The sequence below is a fragment of the Odocoileus virginianus genome, chromosome 22 (assembly GCF_023699985.2).
Source record: "Odocoileus virginianus isolate 20LAN1187 ecotype Illinois chromosome 22, Ovbor_1.2, whole genome shotgun sequence".
NCBI classification, from domain to species: domain Eukaryota; kingdom Metazoa; phylum Chordata; class Mammalia; order Artiodactyla; family Cervidae; genus Odocoileus; species Odocoileus virginianus.
The window spans coordinates 12,243,715-12,268,778 of NC_069695.1; the positions used below are offsets into that span (position 1 = coordinate 12,243,715).

The following is a 25,064-nucleotide window of genomic DNA, read 5'->3' on the forward strand; positions in this document are numbered from 1 at the left end:
GGGGGTCTGGGGTCTCTGTCACTTCCTTACCTTGTTCTGTGACCTTGTTCTGTGACCTTAGGTGAGTCAGTTCACCAGCATGAGCTTAGGTTTCTCACCAGCATGTGGGCCAGATAATTCTTTCTGTACCCGGGGATCCTGAGAAAATGTATAGAGGAAAGTGGGTGTGCCCCACAAACACGCAGCATGGTGAGTCAGGGGCTTTGGACAGCAGTGAGGCAGGGACTCGAATGTCTGGTCCCAGGAGCAGAAGCTCAGGCCCCCCAGGAGTTGGGATGTGGGGAGAACCCGTCTGTGTGGGGTGGGAACACAGGAGTGCCTGCCTGCCAGGCTGGCCCTTGCGCTCCCACAGGGTGTCCTGTGAGTGGAGGGGTCAGGCACTGGGGGGCGGGGATCAGAGAATGAGGGGGCACGACCATATGTGGCAGAGAGGGCGCGCATTCCAGCTGTCAGAGAGCATCTGGCACGGCTGTCACCGTTGGCAGAGGAGGGAGACCCAGAGCTCATTTCACAGAATCCAGGCAGCTCCAAGCCCTGGGCCCGAGGCTGAGCTGGAGACCGTGGTCTCCAGGCATGTCTTGGCAGGTTGGCAGAGCAGGTGGGGCAGCCCTCTGCTGGAGGTGCTCCGGGAGGCGGGGCGCAGGCAGTTGAGGCCCTGCCTAGCCTTCCAGCCCACATGTCTGGCCCCAGCCTCTGGGGCATTCCAGGGCCAAGGGGTGTGGCTGCCCTGCTTAGGGGAACTGCCAAGGGCAGGGTAGGGTGCGCCCAGCAGAGCTCCATGGGGCCGGCCAGCTGCTCGGGCCAGGCTTCCCTGCCCTCTCCCCTGCCCTGGCCCGCCAGCCCCTTGTAGGTTTCTGTGCCTAAGAACCTGCTCAGAGGAGGCAGCTAGCTGCTACCCAGCCTCGTTCCCAAATCTGGAAAAGAATCCACATGTCTTCTCTGCCCCTGCAGAACCCCACCCTTGCCCTCCTGGAGACACTGATTCTGCCAGGCCTGGGCAGGGGAGGGGCTAGAGGCTGGAGAAGGGGGCGGGGCCACTCCCAGGGCAGAAAGAGCCTGCCAGCCGGGGCCAGTCCGCTAAGGGGATTTGGCAGATGGAAACATCACTCTGGGCCCAAGATTTGCTGACCTGAGTGCGATTCAAGGAGGCGCTGGATTTGTGCATCACAACAATAGAATTGTCCTGAAAGTCACATCACCGAGGCAACCATGGAGGACAGGAAAGAGATGGAATTGGAGTAGAAATCAAGCTGTGTGACTTGGGGCAAGTGACTCAGCCTCTCTGATCCCCGTCAAATGGGAATCGTAATAAGGATGAAATGAATAGATAGAAATACTTTATGAATGATAAGGTTCTGTTCAAATATCAGGTGTCCCTAAGGCAGAGGATTGGGGCTGTCCACCACCTTTTGTAGGGACTTCCCTGGTGGCTCAGGTGGTAAAGTGTCTGCCTACAATGCGAGAGACCTGGGTTCAATCCCTGGGTTGGGAAGATCTCCTGGAGAAGGAAATGGCAACCCACTCCATTATTCTTACTTGGATAATCCCATGGACAGAGGAACCTGGTAGGCTGCAGTCCATGGGGCTGCAAAGAGTTGGACACAACTGAGTGACTTCACTTTCTTTCTTTTCTTACCACTTTTTGTGACTTCAAGTCTCCCCCCACCATGTATTTGAAACAACCTCATTCATTCAGCATCTCCCATGTTCCTGCTTGATAGCAACCTGGGAATGATACAGACATATAAGAGACAAACCCTGCCCTGGAGCAGAAGACAGTCATGCAATTACTTCCCCAGTTCCCAGATAAGCAAACTTGAGAGCAGCAGGAGTATATACAAAATTTACCCATCCCTACATTTCATGTTCCTAGTAAAACCAGCCCTAGAACATGGGGCACCTACCAGCCAGGCAGCCCCACACCTGGCTGGGGGCACAAGCTTGGGCATCAGAGCATCTAGCTCTAGTTCTAGCCCTGACCCTAATGTGCTGTGTGACCTTGGGCATCAGCTCCTCTCTGTGCCTCATTTTCTTCATCTGTATAATAGGCATAAAGTTTCTACCCACCTTGCCTGCCTCTTTGGGTTAGGAGTCCATGAGACAGGACATATGGAAGGACCTTGGATGATTATGATGTCCTCCACAGGCCAGGGTGGCCCTGGGAGTGTCTTTGGGAGAGGTGATTAAATAGTGTGATCTCAGAAACTATACAGAAAGCAAATTGGTTCCTAATATGATCCCACCTCCCTCTGCCGCAACCCCTGTTAGGACTCTGGTCCCTCCTGAACGTCATAATTGCCAGCAGTGGTTGAGCACCTCCTCTGTCCCAGTAGCACTGACCTCATTTGATCGGCCCAGCAGAGTGGCAGGGTGGACATTATCATCATCCACGATCGGACAAAGAAATTGAGTTCAGAAGGGTGATACTAAGTCCCCGAGGCCAGGAAGTGGACCCAGGACATCTGAAAGCGGGGTCCTCTCTCTCCACCTCCCAGAAGAAACCCCCTGTGGTCAGATGGCCATCAGCCAACTTCAGGCACATGCTGGCTGAGAGCAAGTTCTTGGGAGAGCCTGCTCAGTACCCAGGTTCAACACACTTTCAGAGGGGACTCTAGAGATCCAAAGCTTTCCAGATCCAAATGCTATGGAGCTGGTCCTTCCTGCCTCTCTGCCCAGCGAAATCCTCTCTATCTTTCACAGCTCAGAGAGTGCCCCTCCTCCTGCAAACCTGCTTGGATCCCCCAGCCCACAGGGGTCTGCTGTCTCCCTGTCCTTATATCTCATGTGCCTGGGGCCTCCATGGGTCTCAGGCCCCTGGTGCACACCCATCAGCTCTGTCTCTGATTAAATCTCTAAACCTCTGACAGGTGAGGTCCAAACCCTCACCCCCATATGGACTTTCTAGGGGCAGCATGGTAAAGAGGAATGAACACAAGCTTTGGGGCCAAATACATCCAAGTTCAAATCTTGGCTCAGACACTGTGTCTGCCATCAGGCAAGTCACTCACCCTTTCCACATTCTTTATCTCTAAATTGGAGACGATGATAAAAATGTGTACCTTGCAGGGTTGTGTTGGATGAAGAAGGCTTAGAGGTTCAATGGCGGACACGTTACAGGCACTTGATTAATGGTAGCTGGTATTGATTGTTAGAAATGTTGGCTTGCTTGCTTGAATGATAGGGTTATTAGAATAGGACACAAATGAAAAGCAAAAATTGAAGTCACACTCAAGAAGTTAGTTCTGGAGGACTTCTAGAGCCAGGGTTTTCAGTGCATTTCCATAAGTCCAAGGCTCTCTTTCTCCAAAGGCTCCACCTCCATCTCTCCTCTGTTCCTCTCGTAGGAGGAGGCCCTCCCCTTCTTTCACTGGTGAGCTGAGGGCATGACGAAGCTCCCTGTAGTGGAAGGGGGCAGGTAGAGTATCTGAGGCAAGTGATATTCTCATGTTGTAATTGAATAAACCTAGGCCAGAGCTGCGAAATGCTGCCCTTGCCAGACAGGCCATGTGGACACACCTTGGCTTCTAGAACCTTCCACTGAGGGCACAGGCCCAGGGGAGGCTGCGGTGGGCTTCATATCCTCTGGAATGGGGACCGCACCTATGCCCTTCCTTCATTTTCAAGCACCTCTTTCCCCCTTTCTGTCCTCCCCCTTTATTTCTGGGCTCTATATTTTTCCTAGCCCCTTCCTACCAGAGGTTCATATGTTGCATCAAGCCTCTCCTAACTGTTAAGAGGTTTGGCTTTGCTTTTTGTGTGTGTGTGATTTTCTTTCCTGAGCGTGTTATTCTTGGAGACAGAGTACCTTCGCTTGGGCCATGGGCGGGAGGGCCCGGGTGGGAAGGGGGGCTGGACGTGGCAGTCCCTCTGGAACACTGCCGTCTGCAGACCCTCCAGGCATGAGAATCCCAGGGTCACCAGGGAAGCTTCTAGAGTGCAGAGTGGGGGCACTTCTTCCCCAAAAGTTAATAAAACAGCAAGCCATAGCTCCCCTTCCCCTGCTACCTCCTGCCAGGAAAAACAGCTCCCCCTCCCAGCTCTATGGTTACATCCATTCCTCCAAGAATGGACAAAGACTCCAAACCATGCCATGGTGAGAAGTCACTGCTGGACAGACCAGCCTTCAAGTCCAGAGTCACCCAGGCCTACTGCCCCCTCCTCATTGCCAGATTCACTTTGTGCTTCTAGCTCCTCAAGGTCGTGTGTGCAGGTTTGCTAAGTCACTTCAGTGGTGTCCAACTCTTTGCGACCCCATGGACTGCAGCCCATCAGGCTCCTCTGTCCATGGGACTCTCCAGGCAAGAATACTGGAGTGGGTTGCCATGCCCTTCTCCAGGGGATCTTCCCAACCCAGAGATCAAACTCATGCCTCTTATGTCTCCAGCATTGGCAGGCAGGTTCTTTACCACTAGCGCCACCTGGGAAGCCCCTCCTCACGGTCATGACTCCAGTTATCAGATTTCCCCTGTCCATCCAATGACAAGCTGAGAAAAGAGAAGCTCAGAGAGGTGGTGGGGCCTCTCAAAGTCACACAGCTGTGGTTCCTGACCCCCAGGCCCCAGCAGACCTGGCTCCAAAAGCATGGGAGGCAGGGCATGTCAGGTCAGGTGGTGCGATCCATCCCTTGGAACGCTCGGGTGAGACCCTGACCACCCCCATCTCATTCAGTGGGTTCCAGCTCCTCTATTTAAGAACATGAGGATAAGTCTAAGGAACTGTGGGAATTTCTCTTGAAAAACAGTTCAAAAACAATTTTGTCTTTAAATGAATAAGACCTCGGCAAGCAAGAAAACTTGCCTGAAAGAACTAATTTCTTGAGGTCTTACTGATTTGGGCTCTTAACAATTGAAGGGGAGTTTCATTCACAAATAGCGTTTTCAGAGGAAAAGGGTCCTCTGAGGGTCAGGATCCTGCTACCAGTGGGGCAGCTTTGTGGGAATTAGAAAAAGGTATCATTTTCTCAATACATCTACTTCCATCTATCAAACCAGTGTCATAATATACTGATTTTGTTAGAAGATAGCATTTAACTGCCATTGCCAGAAAACATCCTGATAAATATCACAGGTCTGTAATGTCTATGAAGTGAATAGTGCCTCTGGATAGCCTGTTTTATCATCTGTTATCTCCCTGGATTATCTATTATGTTATCTGTTGGTGTATAACAAATTACTCTAAAATTGAGCAACTGAAAACAAGAATCAACATTTACTATCTCCCAGTTTCTATGAGTCAGGAATCCAGAAGCAGCTTTGCTAAGTGGTTCTGAGTCAGTGTCTTTCATGAGGTTGCACTCAGGATCTCAGGGGGCTGCTGTCATCTGAAGGCTTGACTGGGGCTCAATGACCCACTCTCCTGGTGGTCCCTCACACAGCTCAGCCCCCCACCACGTGGACCTCCCATAGAACTGCCCTGATGACATGGCAGCTGGCATCCCCCGGAGCAAGTGATCCAAGAGAGCCAGGCGGACACAGCAATGTCTTTTATGATTTCGCCAGCATTTGGTTTTGTCACTTCTTGTTACTTTAGCCATTCTGATAGGTGTGCGGTGCTATCTTATTCTTCGTTGGTGGATCTTGCTCCACCTTTTTCAGAGTTGTTATGTCCCTGTAAGCTCTTTTAGAGCAGGGCCCTGCTCAATCTGCTCTCTGTGCGTCCCCACACCCCAGGGGAGTGCTGTGCACAGAAAGAAACCCAGTGACTATTCAGGGAATGAATGCTTGGCCTGCAGGGTCTCTGGCCCTTTTTAGAAAGGCAGGATAACAGCAAGGCCTTTGCTCTAGGAAATGGCTTGAACACCTGCCCAGGTGGGAACACTCAGGGAAGACTAAGGCCCTCCATCACCCATAGAGAAACAGGGAGGAGGGGGCGGAGCACCCAGCACCCTGACACCCCACTGGGTCCCCTGGTGCCTCCAAGTCACTCGGGGCTCACATGGTGGGCCTGACACTTCTCCCTTGTCCCTTTCTGCTGCATCTGCCTTCTCAGGACAGAAACATCCAGAAGATGAGTGTGTGGGAATTCCCAGAGCTCTTGCCACTGGGCTGTGGGGCTTCCAGGCTTTGTTTTCCTTTTTCTTTTCTCCCCACTGTAACTGCACCCAGGGAAGGGCCAGGCCTTGGCTAGGATTTATCTATGGGACATGATCAAGCTTTGCCCAGACTAGCAGGGCCCTCTATGCCCTGGCATTAAAAATTAAGGTGGCTTATTATCCAAATTGAATCTGTTCTGCTCCCTGAAGGGAGGGGGGTGCCTGCTGTCCTCTTCCCAGACCCCCTCCTTCTGACCCCCCTCCCTCCTAGCAGCTATCACTGGCCACACTGTGTTTAACGTATAGATAATCCTGAAGTATCTCAGAAGAGGCTTCTCCCCACAGGGATATGTTTCCCTGAGAGTAACAGAATACTGACATGATAAATTAGCTAACAATGCACTTGAATTTAACACTGAATATAACTTGAATTTAACACTGAATATAAATATTTATCAAATGGCTCAAGATATACGTATGTAGGAGGTCACTGTTTTTTAAAAAACCAAGAATGGCAGGTGAAGGGAAACCTCATCAACTAAGATGAAGCCAGAAGTTGAAGTCAGAAGGCAAAACACCTACCATAAGGCCCCCATTCCCTTGCAAAAGAGGGGTCACAAAATTGGTTTAAGGTTTCTAGTAACTGTGTCAGTTTGCTAGGGCTGTGATAACAAAGTACCACAGGGCAGAGCTTAAAGAACAAGACTGATTTTTGCACAGTTCTAGAGGCTGGATCTAGTCCAAGATCAAGGTGTCACAGGGTCCATTTCATTTGAGGTCTCTCTCTTTAGCTTGCTGTCTCCACCTCTGTCCACCGCCCCCTCTGCCCCATGTCCTCACGTGGTCTCCCCTCTGGGGGTCACACTGGATGACAGCCCACTTGTAGGACCCCGTTTTAACCTTAATTACCTCTTTAAAGATCCTACCTCCATACACAGTAACACTCTGACATCCTGGGGCTTGAGACTTCAACATGATGGAGCTGGACCTGGGAACAACTCAGCTACCATGAGCAGTCTGGTTGTTGGTCAGTCACATCAGTAGCCAAAAGCAGCAAAATGGGAGTCTGTGACAGGAGGCAGAGGATCTGTGGAATAAACCAAAGCGTTCTCCCAGCAGGAGCCCTGAGTCATGAGAGAAGACTCCCCCTTTGGCCCCTGACCGGCAGACGTGGTGTGAGTCAGGCGTGGCCCCCATTCCCGCAGCACACAGAGCCGTGGAGTCTCACGTGGCTGGCCCGTCTCGCGTATGGGACTTGCACATTCCCAAAGTGGAATTCGTGAAATCATGCCCAAAAGGAGATTCCATAGCCTTCGCTAAAAGGCAGGCTCCAGCTGCCCAGTGAGGAGCCCAGCACCCAGGGCCTTTGGGGCCCTGGGAAGAGCCCAGTGGTACCTTGAGAAGGGGCACTTGGGAGCCGGGCTCTGAGGGACAGGTGAGAGTGGGGAAAGCTGAGCAAGAGGGGGCGGCTCTCTAGCAGAGGAGGAGGGAGCGGAGCCCCAAGCAGAGGCAGGGGTGGGCCAGGAGAGCACCGCCTATGCCCACCAGCCTGGCCTCCCCGGGCCTGCATCCCAGAGCGGGCGTCCCCTCCAGGCGCCAGGCCCTCTAACTCAGTCTCTCCCTGTGTGTGTCCCCGCAGGGCTCCGGCTGAGAACATGGCCAATGGCATTGACGAGCTGATCGGCATTCCCTTCCCCAACCACAGCAGCGAGGTCCTCTGCAGCCTAAACGAGCAGCGGCATGACGGGCTGCTGTGCGACGTGCTGCTGGTGGTGCAGGAGCAGGAATACCGCACCCACCGCTCAGTCCTGGCCGCCTGCAGCAAGTATTTCAAGAAGCTCTTCACGGCCGGCACCTCAGCCAGCCAGCCCTACGTCTACGAGATCGACTTCGTCCAGCCCGAGGCCCTGGCCGCCATCCTGGAGTTCGCCTACACCTCCACGCTCACCATCACCGCCTCCAACGTCAAGCACATCCTCAACGCCGCCAGGATGCTGGAGATCCAGTGCATCGTGAACGTGTGCCTGGAGATCATGGAGCCCGGGGGGGACAAGGAGGACGACGATGACGACGAGGAGGACGATGATGAGGACGAAGAGGAGGAAGAGGAGGAAGAGGAGGACGACGACGATGACACGGAGGATTTTGCTGATCAAGAAAACTTGCCTGACCCCCAGGACATCAGTTGCCACCAAAGCCCTTCCAAGTCGGACCACCTCTCGGAGAAGGCCTATTCGGACACTCCCAGGGACTTCCCCGACTCCTTCCAGGCCGGCAGCCCAGGCCACCTGGGCGTGATCCGGGACTTCTCCATCGAATCTCTGCTGAGGGAGAACTTGTACCCCAAAGCCAGCCTCCCCGACAGGAGACCCTCCTTATCTCCATTCGCCCCGGACTTCTTTCCACACCTCTGGCCAGGGGACTTCGGTGCCTTTGCCCAACTGCCGGAGCAGCCCATGGACAGTGGGCCCCTGGACCTGGTCATCAAGAACCGCAAGATCAAGGAGGAGGAGAAGGAGGAGCTGCCCCCACCCCCAGCGCCGCCCTTCCCCAACGACTTCTTCAAGGACATGTTCCCGGATCTTCCCGGGGGGCCGCTGGGCCCCATCAAGGCCGAGAATGACTACGGTGCCTATCTCAACTTCCTGAGCGCCACCCACCTGGGGGGCCTCTTCCCGCCCTGGCCGCTGGTGGAGGAGCGCAAGCTGAAGCCCAAGGCCTCTCAGCAGTGCCCCATCTGCCACAAAGTCATCATGGGGGCGGGGAAGCTGCCGCGGCACATGAGGACCCACACCGGGGAGAAGCCATACATGTGCAACATCTGCGAGGTCCGCTTCACCAGGTGCGCTGGGCTGCCTGTGGGGGTGGGGCGGGGAAAGGGGCGGGTCTGGGCGGGCTGGGGGCGGAGCGGGGGTGGGGCTGGGAGGGCCGGGGGCGGGGTGAGATGGGGCGGGCGGGTCTGGGTGGGGCGGGGGGAGGGCTGGGAGGGCTGGAGGCGGAGCGAGATGGGCCAGGGGCGGGGCCGGGGCGGGGGCCGGAGTGGAGGCGGGGCTGGGAGGGCCGGGGGCGGGGCGAGATGGGCCGGGGGCGGGACGGGACTGGAAGGGTTAAGGGCCAATGAAATGGAAAAGGATCCAGGTCACTGGAGGTGCAGTGGGGTCCTAGCCGGACAGCAAGCTCATTGTCATAGGTGCTGGGCATTACCAGGCACAGTGATTTTCAAATATTTTCTCGTATTACCCTACTAGGTGGAAAGCCAAGATATGAAGTGGATCCCAGCAGAGCCGGCTGGTTAAGCCGGAAGTAGGAAAGCTCCCACTGTAGACCCAGGGAAGCCAGTTTGAAGGTCCCCAATAGCGTGCAGCAATCCCCCCCCCCCCCCCCACCACCTTTTTACTTGGAGCACGATCAGCATGTCAGGGCCTGTCCTGAGTGGATTCTGCAGACCACCCCTCCCACTACGTCCTGGAAGTCAGGGAGGGCCATGGCCTTTGTCCACAGATGGGTGATCCTTCACTAATCAGTAGCTAATCAGTCACTTATAAGCCATGGCGGAGCTGGGACTTGAACCCCAGTGAGACCCCCAGAGGCCCTTTCAGTCCTGTATGGGGTCAGACCTACAGGATGTGCCTCCTTTTATGATGTCCCCCTTGACTGTCTGTGTTAGGAAGAGGGTTAACTTTATGCTGTTATGAAAGCTGAAATTTGAAATCAGTACATGATAAACCTTTCATCTTTCCTGGACGGTGTTCCATTCAGCACTCAAGTATTATATACCTTCCCTGCACAGCAACTTTTGTGATCAAAACTGACTGGTGGGAACCTGTGGGGTCTGGTTTGTCCTGGGCTAGATTTCGATGGCTGTCTTTGGGGGAGATAAGGTCTGTTGGTATCAATGGTGACCACTGATGTGAGGCTGACCTTCCCAGCCATGTCCGCGGTGGGGAAGTGCTGTGCATTAGGGGTTTGTCATTTCAGCGTGTCTGTCTGATGTGGACAGATCCTGGTGGGATCTGCCCTGGGACAGTGACTTCCTAGTCCAGGTCTTGTCCCCACATTGCCACTGTCCCCACCAAAGAACCCACCTTGAGAAACCCACTCTTACTCCAGTGGCGCTGCTACCAGCCCATATCCTCTTAGCAGTTTAGCTTTGGGAATTGCTGAGAGCTCATTCTTTTGATTTTCCTCAGTGGGACCAGAGCTTCAGTTCTGAGGTCAGAGTGCTATATTTTGAATCAGGTAGATTATCAAATCAGGGGCAATTCTTTGGGGGGAAAAACAAGATGAGTCCTGCTAAGTCACGAGACTCGCTGTCTTTGGTGGCTTGAAAACTCTATTTGAGGTTGCCAGCGAGGGTCAGGGAATAGATGACAGTTGTGGAAACAGCTCTGCAGGCTCTTCCAGTGACTGCTTCAAAGGACAACTCTGATTGTTTCCAAGGTGGCCTTGGGTCCCCTCGCAGCTGCTTCTGTGAAGGAAACTCCAGCACACTCTCCCAGCTGCTCCAGGCTGACAGTAAACGGAGACTTTCCAGGTGTAGAAGGGCAGACCCCCCATACATGGGATGTGTCCTTTTCCAGCCAGCAGTGCTGACCTCAAGTGCTCACTTCTCTTTTTTTTTTTTTCCCATTTATTTTTATTAGTTGGAGGCTAATTACTTTACAATATTGTAGTGGGTTTTGTCATACATCGACATGAACCAGCCATGGAGTTACATGTATTCCCCATCCCGATCCCCCCTCCAGCCTCCCTCTCTCCCCATCCCATCCCTCTGGATCTTCCCAGTGCACCAGCCCTGAGCACTTGTCTCATGCATCCATCCTGGGCTGGTGATCTGTTTCACCCTAGATAATATACATGTTTCGATGCTGTTCTCTCTGACCTCAAGTGCTCACTTCTCTTATTGCTGCAGAGCGGTTAGACCCAAAGTCCCTAAGATTCACCCCCTCTCAGGTGCCCCTCACGAATGGCCCTGCCACTCTGATGTCACCCCCACCTCCCACCCTGCATTCACCTTAGATCATAGAGCACCTAAAAGGCTTCACAAAAGCACAGGGATAACAAGGAAGACAAGCCAGAGCCCAGTCCAAATTCAAGTGCGGTTCATGCATCTGGGGCCAGGGCCTCTAGCAGTGTGTGCCTCCAAGCCCAGCCCCTTGGGAATGACTTTAAGACGTGGACAGTCTTCACAGGCCAGATCCAGAAACGCCAGCCCCTGAGTCCTGCCATCCAGGCTCCACCTCCTTTGCTTGTCCCCTGAGCAGATGGTGGACAGTGGGGACGCCCCTCCCTGCAGGGGAGACCCAGGACTGTGACTTCAGTGGGAGGTGCTGCATCGCAGGGGACTGCACGGGATCCTGCCCCCCCCCATCCCCCTCCAAGTCCCCATCCCCCTTCCCTCCCCCGCTTTCCTCTGGGTCTTTCCCACAGTCCACTTTCCGTGAGGGCCATGAGGGGCTGAATCCCTGCCTTCCCTAGGGAAAGTTTTTAACTCGGTCAGTCAAGACAGTCAGACTTCTCACCCTCTTGACACCAGAACATCCTCTGCGTGGGCCTCCTGGCCTGGCCTCCATGCTGTGTTACATAGGAGGGTCGCATACCAGACCCTCCCTCCCAGCACATTCCTGCTGATCACTGAGGGTGGCCTCTGTGCCTGCCTCTGGCTCACCACCCCCCTCCAGGCCAGAGTAGCCCTCCGGCCAGGGGCCCTGGCCTCCTTCAGATTAATCCTGCTCAGCCATCTGGGTCCCCAGGCCTGTTTCCAGCTGAAGCAGCTCCATTCCCACCTCTGTTCGTAGCTCCCCTCACTCTGTTCCCACTGGGCACTGGCCCTCCTGAGAAAGACCAGAAAAGCTCTGAGGACCCCCCCCCAACTCAAAGCAGAGATACTGGGTGTGGGGGGAGGTTGGGGACTCTTATTTCTCACTGTGGGCTGTGTCTGGACATGATGGACACCCCCCCAACACCCCTCCCCATCACATTCTTCAGAATCACTGGTTCCTTGCTTCCCTCCTGCCTCCTTCCCAGAGCTGCCCTGTAGGATTCCTTCCAAACATCAGAGAGCCTCAACCCTGGCTGTCCAGGTCGGGGTCAACCCTGGCTGTCCAGGTCAGGGTTGCCTGTAACTCTCGCTATAGCCAAGTCCCCTCGCAGCCTTTCCGTGGGGACCCCCTATGCAGCTGACTCCTTACAGCCACCAGCTGTAACCCCACCCTCCTTCCCCAGCTGGAGACTCTTCAGCTCCACTTACAGCCGCAGCTGCTGCCTCGACTCAGAATTCCCAGCTTCCCCTGCAAGGCAAAGCCACTCGCTGGACTGAAGCCCAAGAGAGAGAGGGACCCGGGACCTGCTGCCCTCATCTGCTTCTCTTGGACACTACTTCCCTTTCTGGGGCCTGAGTCTTCGCCTAATTACAGCTGAGCTTCTACTCTCTGGCCAGGTCTCCTTCCCTTTCTTCTTGATGCTGACCCACTTTCCCTCCCTCCTGGGAGTGACCTCTCTCCGCAAGGTGGCCTTTTGGCTCAGGCTCTGAGTTTCTGCCTCCAGTGCCCACTCCCAGCATGTTTACGCCCCATGGGAACATCATTCCTTGTGACTTCAGCAGCACAGCATGGCAGAGAGGGCTTGGGTGGGGGGCCTTCCAACAGAGCCCCTTCTGCCCCCAAGGTCCCACTTGCTGCTCTCACTCTATGGGTGTCCAAGAAGGGCCTGAGGCCCCCCGCCAGCATGTTGTCTATTCCTTGGTATCAGGAACCTCACCTCTGGGTTCCTGATTTCAGCCAGATTTCAGCCAGGCCCACGGTTGTCCCACCACTGGTTTCCCTAGCTCTGAGATAACCCTGGCGCCCCAGAAAAGGCCTCAGTGGCTTCAAACAGACTGTGTATCTCTGGCCCCATGCTGGCCCCTCCTAGCTCTGACCATCCTACGGTCATCTGGGCTCCGAGCCCTCTGTCTGTGCCTGAGTCTACGTGTCCACTCCCCCAGCCTGGTCCAAGGTCACTGTTTTCTTCCTGAGGATGGCTGGGGCCTTTGCCGGCTGCAGAGACAGTTCCTGATGAACCCAGTCCCATGGCTCTCACTTGGGAGAGAGAAGAACTCCAGGACTTAGGACAGAGGCAGTCTGGACCAAATGCCCCTGACCCTCCTCATCTGAAAGTCTGGAAGCCTAGGCCAAAGGTCGGGACTCCAGGAGCCACCAGAGGTGCCCTAGGATGGGTCTTGAGGCGTGGGGAGCACGTGGGCCAGGGAAGGTGGGAAGGTATTTGTCCTCTCTGCCTATCCTTTAGGATGCTGCTGTGCTTGGAGGGGCTTTTCTCTGCCCACCCACATTGCAGGGCCCTCCCGCTCCTTGTTGCTCCAGCCCGTCATCACCGCCAACTGGGCCTGGCCCTGAGCCTGTGAAGGCTTCAGAAGACTCTTGGTTCCTCCTGTCCTGCCACATGGGTCCTTGAGTGCAGGCAGCCTGTCCAGGGAACCCCCAGAGAGCATAACTGGGCAGTGTCCCCTTCCAACCTCCCAGCATCCTGTCCGCAGCCTGGCTTTCCCAGGTGGCTGGAGCCATGACTGTGAAGTCAAGAAACTGCAACACTTGAGAAGAGACCAGTCCCCATGACAACAGAGGTCCCATAGAGGCCCTGGAAAAGGATGGGCAACCTCTGTGCCCTGGGAGTCAGTCTCTGATGCCCCGCATTCCCCCAGTCTCCACTGAATCCCCTGTGGACACCCCATAAAGCCTGCGACTTTTACCCTTCAACCCTAACACCCAGTGCAAGCCAGCTGCTGACTGCTCTGTAGCCCGACAGCTGTCGGCTCTCCAGGCAAGGCCAGGAGCCTGGCTGCTGCTGCTTTTTTTTTTTTTTCCTGTATTTTCTTTTTAGTTCTCCCACTCCTGGCAGCTCTGGGGACCTTATCAAGATAATGTAATGTCATTAGCAGTGGCAGCAGGAAGAGAAATTTCCTCCGACCATCAGGTTACCAAGAAGTCTGGATGGGTGGTGCTGGGAAAGCATTCTCCTCCCTGGGAGCCTCCAGGACCCAGGACCCCTTCCTTCCACTCAGGGGAATGAGACCACAAGTTCTGGCTCATCTTTCTTGACGAGAAGCACTTGGAGCTGGAAGAGGGAATGCCTATTGAGGCTTGCGTGGCTGTGACTTGGGCTGGCTCCCCGGTGCGGGGTTAAGGGACGAGATGGCAGACCAGGGGACAGGGCAAGAGAGGAGCGTGTCAGATTTGGACTGGGGAGCTCTGAGAAGCGGCCCCACACGGGCAGGCCATGGCCATGCCCACCCACTGTACATTCAGTGTTCAGCACCGGGCAGAACTCCAGAGCATCTGGTGGGTTCTTATCTGAGCAGGTTCTGGTACCATCTGGGCCACGTGCTGAACGAGGAGGAAGACAGCAGGGGCTGGCGGGCAGGGAACACAGAGCCCAGTGTCTCCCGGGGGGCTACGGCCCCTTGGACAGGGCACGGTGATCAGGAACTTCAGCTTTGGGGTCTGGATCTGCCTCTGACCAGCTGTGTGACTTTGGCCAAGACTCCTCCGCTCTCTGGGCTCAGTTCCCCCAACACAAAGGGGTTGAAGCAGGTGCTCCCTAAGTTCACACCCAGGTTTATGACCCCATTTATCGCCCAAGATCAGGAAAGCCCTGGACCCATTACGGCACTTCTCTTTGTCTCCACTCCCTCCCAAGAATGATGGAAACTCCGACTTCATGGGCTTTAGTGAGATAAGGTATAATTACCTGCACAGTTATGCCTTCACTGGAACTCACGATTAGTTCTGGCAGGAATGTCCCTGAGCCTGGGTCCCTTTTTTGCATCTTCTGGGGGCCAGTGCTCCTTGCCCATGAATCTGCTGCTTCCTGCATCATCTCACTGTCTAGGCGCCTAACAAGACAGGTCCCCGGGAGCCGGGGACAGGACGGCGGCTCTGCAGGCATGAGGGGCAGCTAAGGAAACTGCACGCATGGTGGCCCTGCCCTGGGAATAACGTGCCTGGAAAACAAAGGCAACAAAAGCAGCCTCTGGACAAGTGTCCCCATCTGCCAGGAGCGCCTGTGTGGCTGAGTGGGGGCCACAGAATGCAGACGGGCAGACCTGGCGCCCAGAGCTCAGGACTTGCTGGGCGGGCAATGCTCATATGTGTGTGGCTATTAGAGGGCAGGAGAAGGTGATGCAGACACGTGGTCCTCTGTGGCTCCCTCCTTGCTCCTTGAGTGACCTGCCCAGGGCTACAGTGTTCAGGTGCTTTGGAAAGTCAGGGCAAAGAATGAGACCTGGGTGGACAGGGGAAGGTATTATGAAAGACTGCACCTAAGTTTGACCTTGAAGGATCCTGGGGATTAGGAGCGGTAGACATTTCAGGCAGGGCAGTTTGCAAGGGTGAAGGCAGAGCTGAAGGACGAGGGTGCAGGGAAGAGGAGGGGGAGAATGAGGGGCTCATGGCCGGGAAGGAAGAAGCGCATCTATGCTTGGACATCTGGTGGGAACCTGAGAATGGAGTGCGGTGTGTCCAAAGATATGCACAGAAGGGGGAGGAGCCAGGGCTGACCAGCATCCATCCCATAATATGGCAGTCTCTGAGCCAGGGGCACTGGCAGTCCAGCTCATTGCAGCAGAGATGCAAAGATGCAAAGCTGGCTAGAGCAGGGCCCACTAGGGGAGCAGCGTGTCCGTGTGGTATGTGGGTGCAATATTATGAGGTATGCAGTACTGTGGTATGTGGGTGCAATACCATGACCACTGTGAGGAGGGACAGCAGACTGGCAAAGGAGAGAGGGTGATTCTTTTTTCCAGCTTTGTTGACATATATTTGACATACAACACTGTGTATATTTAAGTTGTACAACAGTGATGATTTGATATGCATATATATTGTGAAATGATTACCCTCAGTCATGTTAGTTAACACACCTACCACCTCACTTAGTTACCTTTTTTTTGTGCTGAAAACATTTAAAATCTATCCTCTTAGTAACTTTCAAATATACAATACAATGTTGTTCACTATAGTCACCAAGGGCTCCCAGATCTTATTCCTTTGTAACTGGAAGGCGTGAGCTTGTAAGGAGACTTCAAAGCTATGCCAAGGGGTGAGTTATCACAGAGGCCAATAGACAGGATTGGGGGCCTTGGAAGATTTTAAGGGGAACCCACCAGACTCCTAGTCCTGAAGGAAAGTGACTAAGAGTGCAGCTGCTGAGAGTCAGGCTGGAACATTCCAGCTTCACTCACTATGCCCCTGCCAGCAGACAGAGAGAAGAGCCATATATATGAAGCCAGCCAGCCAGATTCAGTATTAGCCCATTATTACCCAGATGCAAACACTCTCAGAACTCTAAAGGTCTTCCCTGGTGGCTCAGATGGTAATGAATCTGCCTGCAATGCAGGAGACCCAGGTTCCATCCCTGGGTCAGGATGATCCCCTGGAGAAGGGAATGGCATCCCACTCCAGTATTCTTGTCTGGAGAATTCCATGGACAGAGGCGCCTGATGGGCTACAGTCCATGGGGGTCACAGTCAGATACAACTGAGCAATTAACACACACATTGAGCCTCCCATTTTAGAGGTCAGGAAACTGAGGACCAGGGCAGCTAAGGACCTGGTCTGGTTCTTGGAGTGTGCCGAGCCGGGGACCAGCTCTGCCAATACAGTTGCACATCACATCCATGTGGAAAGGCCATTACTGAAATAAGGATGGTGGGCCACCTTAGAAAGCCATTCCCTCCCTGGAAATGGGCTGGGCTGGATCAGTGTTTTCAAGGTCCTGGGAAGCATACTGCTAGCGATGCAGGTTACTCAGCCCCTGATTCAGACACGCTCCCGGTAAACTAAACGATCGCTCCTTTTTTTCCAGGACTAACGTAGGAGCTCCGTCCACTCCCCTCCCCACTGCTCACAGGAAAAGTCTCCCCTGGGGACAGTGGCTCCTGCCCAGGCCGAGCTGCTCCCACAGCTTGGCCCAGCCTTCTGGCCCCGGAGACAGAAGGCTGGCTGCCGATGCCCTGGTGTAACTGTCTGGGCTGCACTTTTTGAGGCAGCCCCTACAGGCCTCAGGCTGGGAACATTCCGTGTGAAAATCCTCCAAACAGCCTGCAAACAAACCCCACCCAGTTAGCCCTCCAGGCCCCTCTGCCCCTCACTGCCTGGTACCTTTGGGAAAGCTCTTTGACTTCTCTGAGTTCCCAGCTCTTCTGGGATCCAAGTGAGGAAATTGATCCAGGTGTGTTGAATTAAGCTCATGCAAACCCAGATTCCTGGTCAATAGGAACTCATGTCTGGCCCTAGGTTCAACTCTGCACAGAGAAGTTAAGTAACTTGCCTAAAGGTCATCCAGCAAGTCAGTGGAAGATCTGCAGCTGGAAGGGGTTCCCACACCCCTAATAGGGGCTCCCATCCTGCTCTACACCTTGCTTGTGAATAATGACCTTCCAGGGCCGTTGAAATGGTATATTCGCCTACCCCGAGCAGGCGCTCAATGAGACAAAGTTACAGTCACCTTCTCAGTGCTTCTCACACGGTTGGGCCAATTGCTGCTGAGGTGTGATTTATTTTAGATGCCCTAGTGAAAAGCTCAGAAGAAGCAGTGCATATTTAAAAGAGGCCCTTGACATTTGAAGATTTACCACTTGCATTGTCCACTATTTGAGGGTGACCCTCAGGATTGATACTATTAAATATATATAATACTAATTTTTTTTTTAAATCAACCTTATAAGGTTGCAGTGAGGATTGAATGAGAGGATGTATTTAAAGCCCCACTGGTGACTCTCCACCAGGCCCTAAATCTCCAGGATGGAGTCTCTCAGCCAATGAGTGAGCCTGGCCAAGCACCGAGCATCAGCATCTCATCAGAACCTGAGCGAATGTGTGGGATCCCAAGTCACAGTCCCCAGCACTGTACAGCATCCCTCCAGGGGTACAGACAGTGCTTTGCACCCTGCCCTTCCATGTTCACACAGCCCACAGTGCAGGACTGAGGACAGAGGCCTGGGCCACCGTGTGCTCCCAGCCAAGTGAAGGATTAACCTAGGCAGGTGGTTCTCAGACCACCAGCAGCAGCAGTGACATCTGAAAGCTTGTTCAAAATGCAAATTCTCTGCTCTCTCCCCACAGACCTCCTGACTCAGGCAGTCTGGGAGTGGGGCCCAGCCCTCCGTGTTTCATCAAACCCTGATAATGGCTCATTACGTTTGAGACCCACTAGCCTAGACGCTAAGTCCCCTTCCTGCTCCAAAATCCAGTCACCTGGATGAAATGTGGATTACGGAGACCAGAAGAAAGCAGGATGCTGGTGGAGGGAGGGTGCTTGAAATGTCACAGGAGGGTACTCACTGTGCAGTTGTGGGCAGCTGGTGGGTTGTGGGCAGGGACCCGGGGGTGGGGGGTTCTGGTGTGTGGAGAATACCAACCCTCCCCTCCTCCTCCCTGCCCGCCCCGCTCTCCACCCTCTCCCCCCAGGTGCCTGCCCGCCTTCTAGAGACGGATCCATCCTCCTGATCCTTCTCCCCTGCCCCCCCCAGCGTGCTCATGAAAGTCCTTTTCTCTCCTGCTCTGCCCCTGGGGAGCTAGTCAGAAAAAAAACGAGAGCCAGTGAGACCTCTAGCGGCCGGGGGGACACCAGGCGGCCAGGACCCACTCCTGCTGGCGTCCTGGGCTGCTGCTGAGTGTGGTTTAAATCTGACCACTTTAGGGCGGGTGCCTGGGCTCCACATCTGCTCCAACCTCAAACCCGAGCCAAAAATGACAGGCAGATGCTCCACCCAAGCCACACCTGCATGGAGGAGGTGGGAGACTGGACACAGCTTCCTGGCCTAAGGGGCCTGGTCAAGGAAGGCACAGAAGGCCGCAGAGAGTTCTCACGGCTCCACTGACTCCACCTCGGCCAGCCTGAAAGGCTCTTTTAGCTGGTTTAGGCAGCATTCAGTCTTTACAAAAACAGCCTTGAGATGTCAGTCCTCCTTTCAAGACCACCAGGAGGTGTGTGGAATCCAGTTCAACACAAACCCAAATTTCTGTGCATCATTTCTGGACACCGGAAACTGATGTCTCATGTGAGATTCAACTCTTGTGCAGATAGGTTGTTATTCACCTAAGGTCACTCAGTTAGTGGTGGGTCTGCAGCTGGAGTAGGGGCTCCCACACACCCTATGGGAGGCGTTCCCCCACATCATAGCTTACCTCTGAATAATACCACTTAAACCCTGAAAAGCTTTGCCCTAGCTTAGGCTGCATTCTTGTTGCACCTGGCTCTTTTGTAAACCCTGGAATTGTCTGCAGACAAGAGGAGAGCCCAGGGCTGGAGCTAAGAAACCACAGTGCAGGAGACTTGAACAACGTGTGCCTGGTATCTGTAACTCTCATATTAGTGCCGAGGACAGGCAGGTCTCAACAGCCCAGGGGCTGGGATGGGACTAGGGTGAACCCAGAGGGAAGACTCCATTGCCTGGAGAGAGTGGAGCTGAAAGTGCGATCCAGTATCAGAAGTGGCTCCCGCTTGGAGGACAATGAAAGATCACTGACTTTCGGGGGGCCTATGGCCCCTGAAAGTCTATTTTCCAATGTGTGAGACAGGCCCTGACAGAGTGGATTCTTCATTCTCTCTGATCTTATTCCTAAAAGGTGTTCTGGAGTGACAGAGGCCTTTCAGAACCCAGCTCCCACTCTACTCTCTAATCCAGGGGAGGAACCATACCTATTTGGAGTGGTGCAGTAGTTGAAGGTGGGCTTCCCAGGTGGCGATAGTGGTAAAGAACCCACCTGCCAATGCAAGAGATGTAAGAGATGCGGGTTTGAGCCCTATGTGGGGAAGAGTCCCTGGAGTAGGACATGGCAACCCACTCCAGTATTCTTGCCTGGAGAATCCCTTGGACAGAGGAACCTGGCTGGCTACAGTCTAAGGGGTCACAAGAGTCGGACATGACTGAAGCGACTTAGCACGTGTGCGTGCGCGCACACACACACACACACACACACACACACAGTGCTGCTGCGGCTGCTAAGTCGCTTCAGTCGTGTCCGACTCTGTGGACCCCATAGACGGCAGCCCACCAGGCTCCGCCGGCCCTGGGATTCTCCAGGCAAGAACACTGGAGTGGGTTGCCATTTCCTTCTCCAATGCATGAGAGTGAAAAGTGAAAGTGAAGTCGCTCAGTCGTGTCCGACTCTTAGTGACCCCGTGGACTGCAGCCCGCCAGGCTCCTCCGTCCATGGGATTTTCCAGGCAAAAGAGTACTGGAGTGGGGTGCCATTGCCTTCTCCATACACACACAGTAGTTGAAGGCAAATTGTAGCCAGGGTCCCATTCCTGGGGGTTGACACCACGGCAGTAGGGAGCCTTGGCTGGTTCTGGAGGGAGGGCAGCAGAGAGCCAGGAGCGTCCCCTGGGGTTTCAGGCAGGGACTGACTCCGACTCTGCGTTGCAGGCAGGACAAGCTGAAGATCCACATGAGGAAGCACACGGGGGAGCGGCCCTATCTGTGCATCCACTGCAACGCCAAGTTCGTGCATAACTACGACCTCAAGAACCACATGCGCATCCACACGGGCGTGAGGCCCTACCAGTGCGAGTTCTGCTACAAGAGCTTCACGCGCTCCGACCACCTGCACCGCCACATCAAGCGCCAGAGCTGCCGCATGGCCCGGCCCCGGCGCGGCCGCAAGCCCGCGGCCTGGAGGGCCGCCAGCCTGCTCTTCGGGCCCGGCGGCCCGGCCCCGGAGAAAGCGGCCTTCGTGATGCCCCCCGCGCTGGGCGACGTGGGCGGCCACCTGGGCGGAGCCGCCATGTGCCTCCCGGGCCCCAGCCCCACCAAGCACTTCCTGGCCGCGCCCAAGGGCGCGCTGAGCCTGCAGGAGCTGGAGCGGCAGTTCGAGGAGACGCAGATGAAGCTGTTCGGGCGCGCCCAGCTCGAGGCCGAGCGGAACGCGGGGGGCCTCCTGGCCTTCGCGCTGGCCGAGAACGTGGCCGCCGCGCGGCCCTACTTCCCGCTGCCCGACCCCTGGGCCGCGGGCCTGGCCGGCCTCCCTGGGCTTGCCGGCCTCAACCACGTGGCCTCTATGTCTGAGGCCAACAACTAGGCTGGTCCTCGTCCACCCCGCTCCTGCTTTCCCGTCCCCTCCCAGGCCCACCTGCCCCATCGATGGGTCTGAACTTTTTATTTCAAAAGGAAGAAAAAATAGCAGCAGCAGTGATATTTTCCGGGCCTCCTGAGGCAGTGGCCTCCCCTTTTCTGGTATCTGAGATGGGCATCTCCTCCCAAAAGGCCTGGCCTCTCCCTGGCTGCCTCTCCCCACCCTCAAAGAGAAACTCACAGGGGCCCATATCACAGCGGGGGCCCCAGGCCATGTGTCCCAAAGTACCTTGGAGCTGTGCGGGTCTGGAAGGAGGGAGGTGGCTTGGCCAGAGGCAGACCGGATGGAGCAGGGAGGAGGGTAGGGTCCTGAGACACGCGCCCTGTGAGCCCCTCGGCTCTGTGGTGGAGTCCCTGCTAACTCTGTTCCAATGGGTTCATTCTTCCCATCTCCAGTGGTCCTGGGACCCTTAAAGGAGATGACCTATTGGCAGGGAGGCCTCCTGGAGTCAGGAGTGAGGCTCCTGGAATCCAGGCCCATTTTCCCTCCCTGTCCTGTGACCTTGGACCGCTTCACCCTCTGTACCCCAGTTTCTCTCTGCTGTGAAAGAGGGCTGGTGATTTCATTTCCCTCTCCCACCCACCCACATGCTCATATCTGCCCATCCCTCCAAAGAGAAGCCTTGAGAGAGCAGGAGCTTTACACTCCTAATGTCCCTGGTGACACTATTTTACTGGACTTAGTTTTATCACATCCATCTTTACGTTAGCACAGGTAAGAAATGTGGCCACGCTAGACAGGGTGACAGAGGAAGAGGGCTTGGGTGGGGCTTGTCCACAGCCCCCAAGCAGCTTTGGGTAACTCCAAATCCTATCTCCCCTAGGGGCACATCCAGAGACGACCACCTAGCATGGTCCCCACCTCCACATACCCCTGGCAATGCCATAAGGAGTCTTTCAGGACTCCTGAGGCCAACACAGAAGGACAGGGGCCACCTCTAAACACCTGGCCGTTGCCTCCCTCCATCTGATTCCCAGAAACAAAGTACCCGGTAATCCAAGTGTATGTTCACTTTTCGGTTGTGGGCTTCTTGGGGCTTTGGCATTGCTGTGTTTGAACACCCACAGCCCCTCCCTGGCCCCCCGGGGAGGAAGCCGGGTGTGCTGTATGGGGAATCAGAGCCTTGGCTCCAGGACGGGCGTGGAGGGCTATGTGAAGGAGGGCTGTCCACCCCCTCTCCCGGGCTCTCCGGAGGGCAGCCGTCCTGAGAAGGAAGACAGCTGGGGCCTTCCTGATCTCTCCGCTTTCCTGCCCTTCCCTCCCTTTTCTTGCTGAGTTTGCTTTTGTTTCTCAGTAGCCCAGAAGGGAAGCGAGTTCATCTGGGTGGGTGGGTGAGGGCTGCTGTCCCCAACCCTGGAGCTGTGGACACAGAGACTTCGGCTCTTCCAATCGCCTTGGCTTCTTCCTGAGCAAACACACACACAAAAACAAAAAGGCCAGAGAAGACCACAGACTCTGTCACTCTCTCAGCTCCCCCACTCCCTGAAAGAAACCCCTGCCTCCACACACCACCTCTGGCCCTTTCAGCCAGAGGGAACTGTTGCTGACACTCTGTGGTCCTCGGATGTCATCTGCTGGGCAGCGCCTCTCAGATTCCTGTCTCCATTTCCACCCTTCACTTCTGGGACCCACCAGCCAACATGCCCACGTCCCCCCTCCTCAGTCAAGAGAGTGGGGCTGACCCAAACTTCAAGAGAAAACAAGGGAAGATGAACAAATTAGAATCCAGTGGTGTTGGGGCTTTTGTTTTTATTTTGTAAAGGTAATGACTTCTTATAAACTCAATTTTTCAGATGACTGGTTAGTTCTTTTTGTTTTCTCTTGGTTGCAATTTGGAGTTGTACATTGTAAAATATCCAAAGATGTCGAGTACTGTACGATCAAGAACTTGAAGCAAATGGGTCGTAGGGATGTTTGTGTTTTCTTTTTTTTTTTTTCTTTTGGATGTTCCGATTTCCCTGTCTGTCTGTGGGAGAACTTTGGAAGTTTTTCTATTTATAACTTTTTTTATGTGATTGCTTTATGTAAAATGACACTCAACAAGGTTTGCCTTAGTGATTCAAGGGACAATCTTCCATAACTTTGGTCGCACGCCGCATCCCGTCAAGAAAAAGTCTCAGCTAATTTTCTGGCCTATTTATTAAACAGTATTAACTGACTGGACGAAATGATATTGAGAGTTGCACTTCTGTGAGAGGATATAGCCACAAGACAATGTGCCGACATTTGTGGCTTTAGAGTTTGACAATTGGGTGTCACAAACTTATAAAAATGTTGAAGACACCTTTATAAAAAAAATTACAAATCTTTGACCCTTATTTAATAACGTGAGGGACAGCGTTTTAAGTAAAAGAAAGCTACAGCTACTCAACTCGCTGGTTCCATTGATTCCCCTTTGCAATGTCTTGCAGGTGTTGGGGTGGGGGCTTTGAATGGGGTCAACTCTACTCAGAACCCAGAGCTCAGGTCGTCAGTGGTCTACTGCAGTTTTGATTCGTGAGGCTCTGCTGGTTCATAAGCTTGTGGGTATCTGTGACTCCGAGTGTGAGGTATGTGTATGTTTGTGTTCACATGTGCAGATATAGCCTTTGGTGTGTGAGCAAGGGAGAGTGAAAGGGGTGCTAACCATTTTAACATGACAGTCCTACCAGTCACCTAGCTTGGCATCCAGAGCAACCTGTGGCTGGCCTTGCTACCATCTCAGCCTTTTCCTTTTATTCCCTGGCACTGGCATTGGACTTCTTCTTTATTCACCTGATTGTCTCTCCCAAACAGGGAACATTAGACCCTGAAGAAGGTAAGGGAATATAAGGGGTCAACTCTACTCAGAACCCAGAGCACCGACTCTTGGAATAAAATTGATCTTGAACTGCATTTTCTATGTAACCAAGAGTTAACCTAGAGTTGCTTTTCTGTCTTCAGATCCCCTTTCCTGCCGTGGTAAGCACTCTTATAAACCCAGTGCAGCATTTCTCAGTACAGGGAAAACAATGGATCTGGGTTTCAGATCCAGACTCCAAGACATGTGTCCTCAGGCTAATCACTTTCCTACCTTGGTCCTCATTTGCCTCATTTGAATAGGAAAGAAGATTGAGTTTCTCCAAGAAACTCAGGAATTTAGAGCTTCTCCAAGTTTTTTACCCAAATTAAACACCCCTCAGCCAAGGGGGCCTGCCATTGGGAGATTGCGAACTGAATTTTAAAGAAGTAGCCTGAAGCAACCTTCCCCATAGTACAAAACTCCTCTGAAGTCTCCTGTTGTGGCTTTGAAATTCACGCTTTTGCATTCTATTACACAAGGGGCTTCCCTCCTGGCTCAGTTGGTAAAGAATCCACCTACAATGCAGGAGATCCAGGTTCGATCCATGGGTCGGGAAGATCCTCTGGAGAAGGAAATGGCAACCCAGTCCAGTATTCTTGCCTGGAAAATCGCATGGGCAGAGGAGCCTGGTGGGCTACAGTCCATGGGGTCGCAGAGTCGAATAGGACTAATGCAACTAAACCACAATACAATAGGTATGCTTTTGTCTTAATTTTAAAATATCGTCTTGAACATCATGACTTGCCTTTCCTCCAGGATCTTCCAGTAAAGTCAATGCCCCTTGGCTGCCTTGCAACTTGGAGAGGCCCAAGACTGAGGACTTGAGGATAAACCTGGCCCCGTGCGAGGACTAGGAGGGCAGCTGCTTGTCAGGATCTGGCTCAGCTCGTGTATTCTAGCATCACTGGGTCCCCTTTCTGGGGATCGGTGTCCACTGAACGCCAGAGGTGAACAGGGGGAAAGGATAGGGAAGTGGGCCCACTGGACCCTGACTTCTGGGGGCTCCTGAGCTCACATGAGTGAAGTGGCCTCTAGTCCTGGCCAGTTAGGTGTCTCACAGAGCCACGCAGGACATGGC

General features: G+C 54.1%; 1 protein-coding gene across 6 annotated transcripts in view; it reads left to right on the forward strand.

Annotated features, from left to right (window-relative positions):
- The window catches only part of ZBTB7C (zinc finger and BTB domain containing 7C), a 379,298-nt gene extending 355,965 nt beyond the window's left edge, over positions 1-23,333 (forward strand). For all 6 annotated transcript variants that reach the window (XM_070452590.1, XM_070452593.1, XM_070452594.1 and 3 more), the window contains 2 exons: positions 7,671-8,873; positions 20,460-23,333. In XM_070452590.1, the coding sequence (XP_070308691.1) occupies positions 7,671-8,873; positions 20,460-21,111 (1,855 nt within the window). In that variant the 3' untranslated portion in view covers positions 21,112-23,333. The remainder of the gene's footprint in view (positions 1-7,670; positions 8,874-20,459) is intronic.
- The last annotated feature ends 1,731 nt before the right edge of the window (positions 23,334-25,064 follow it).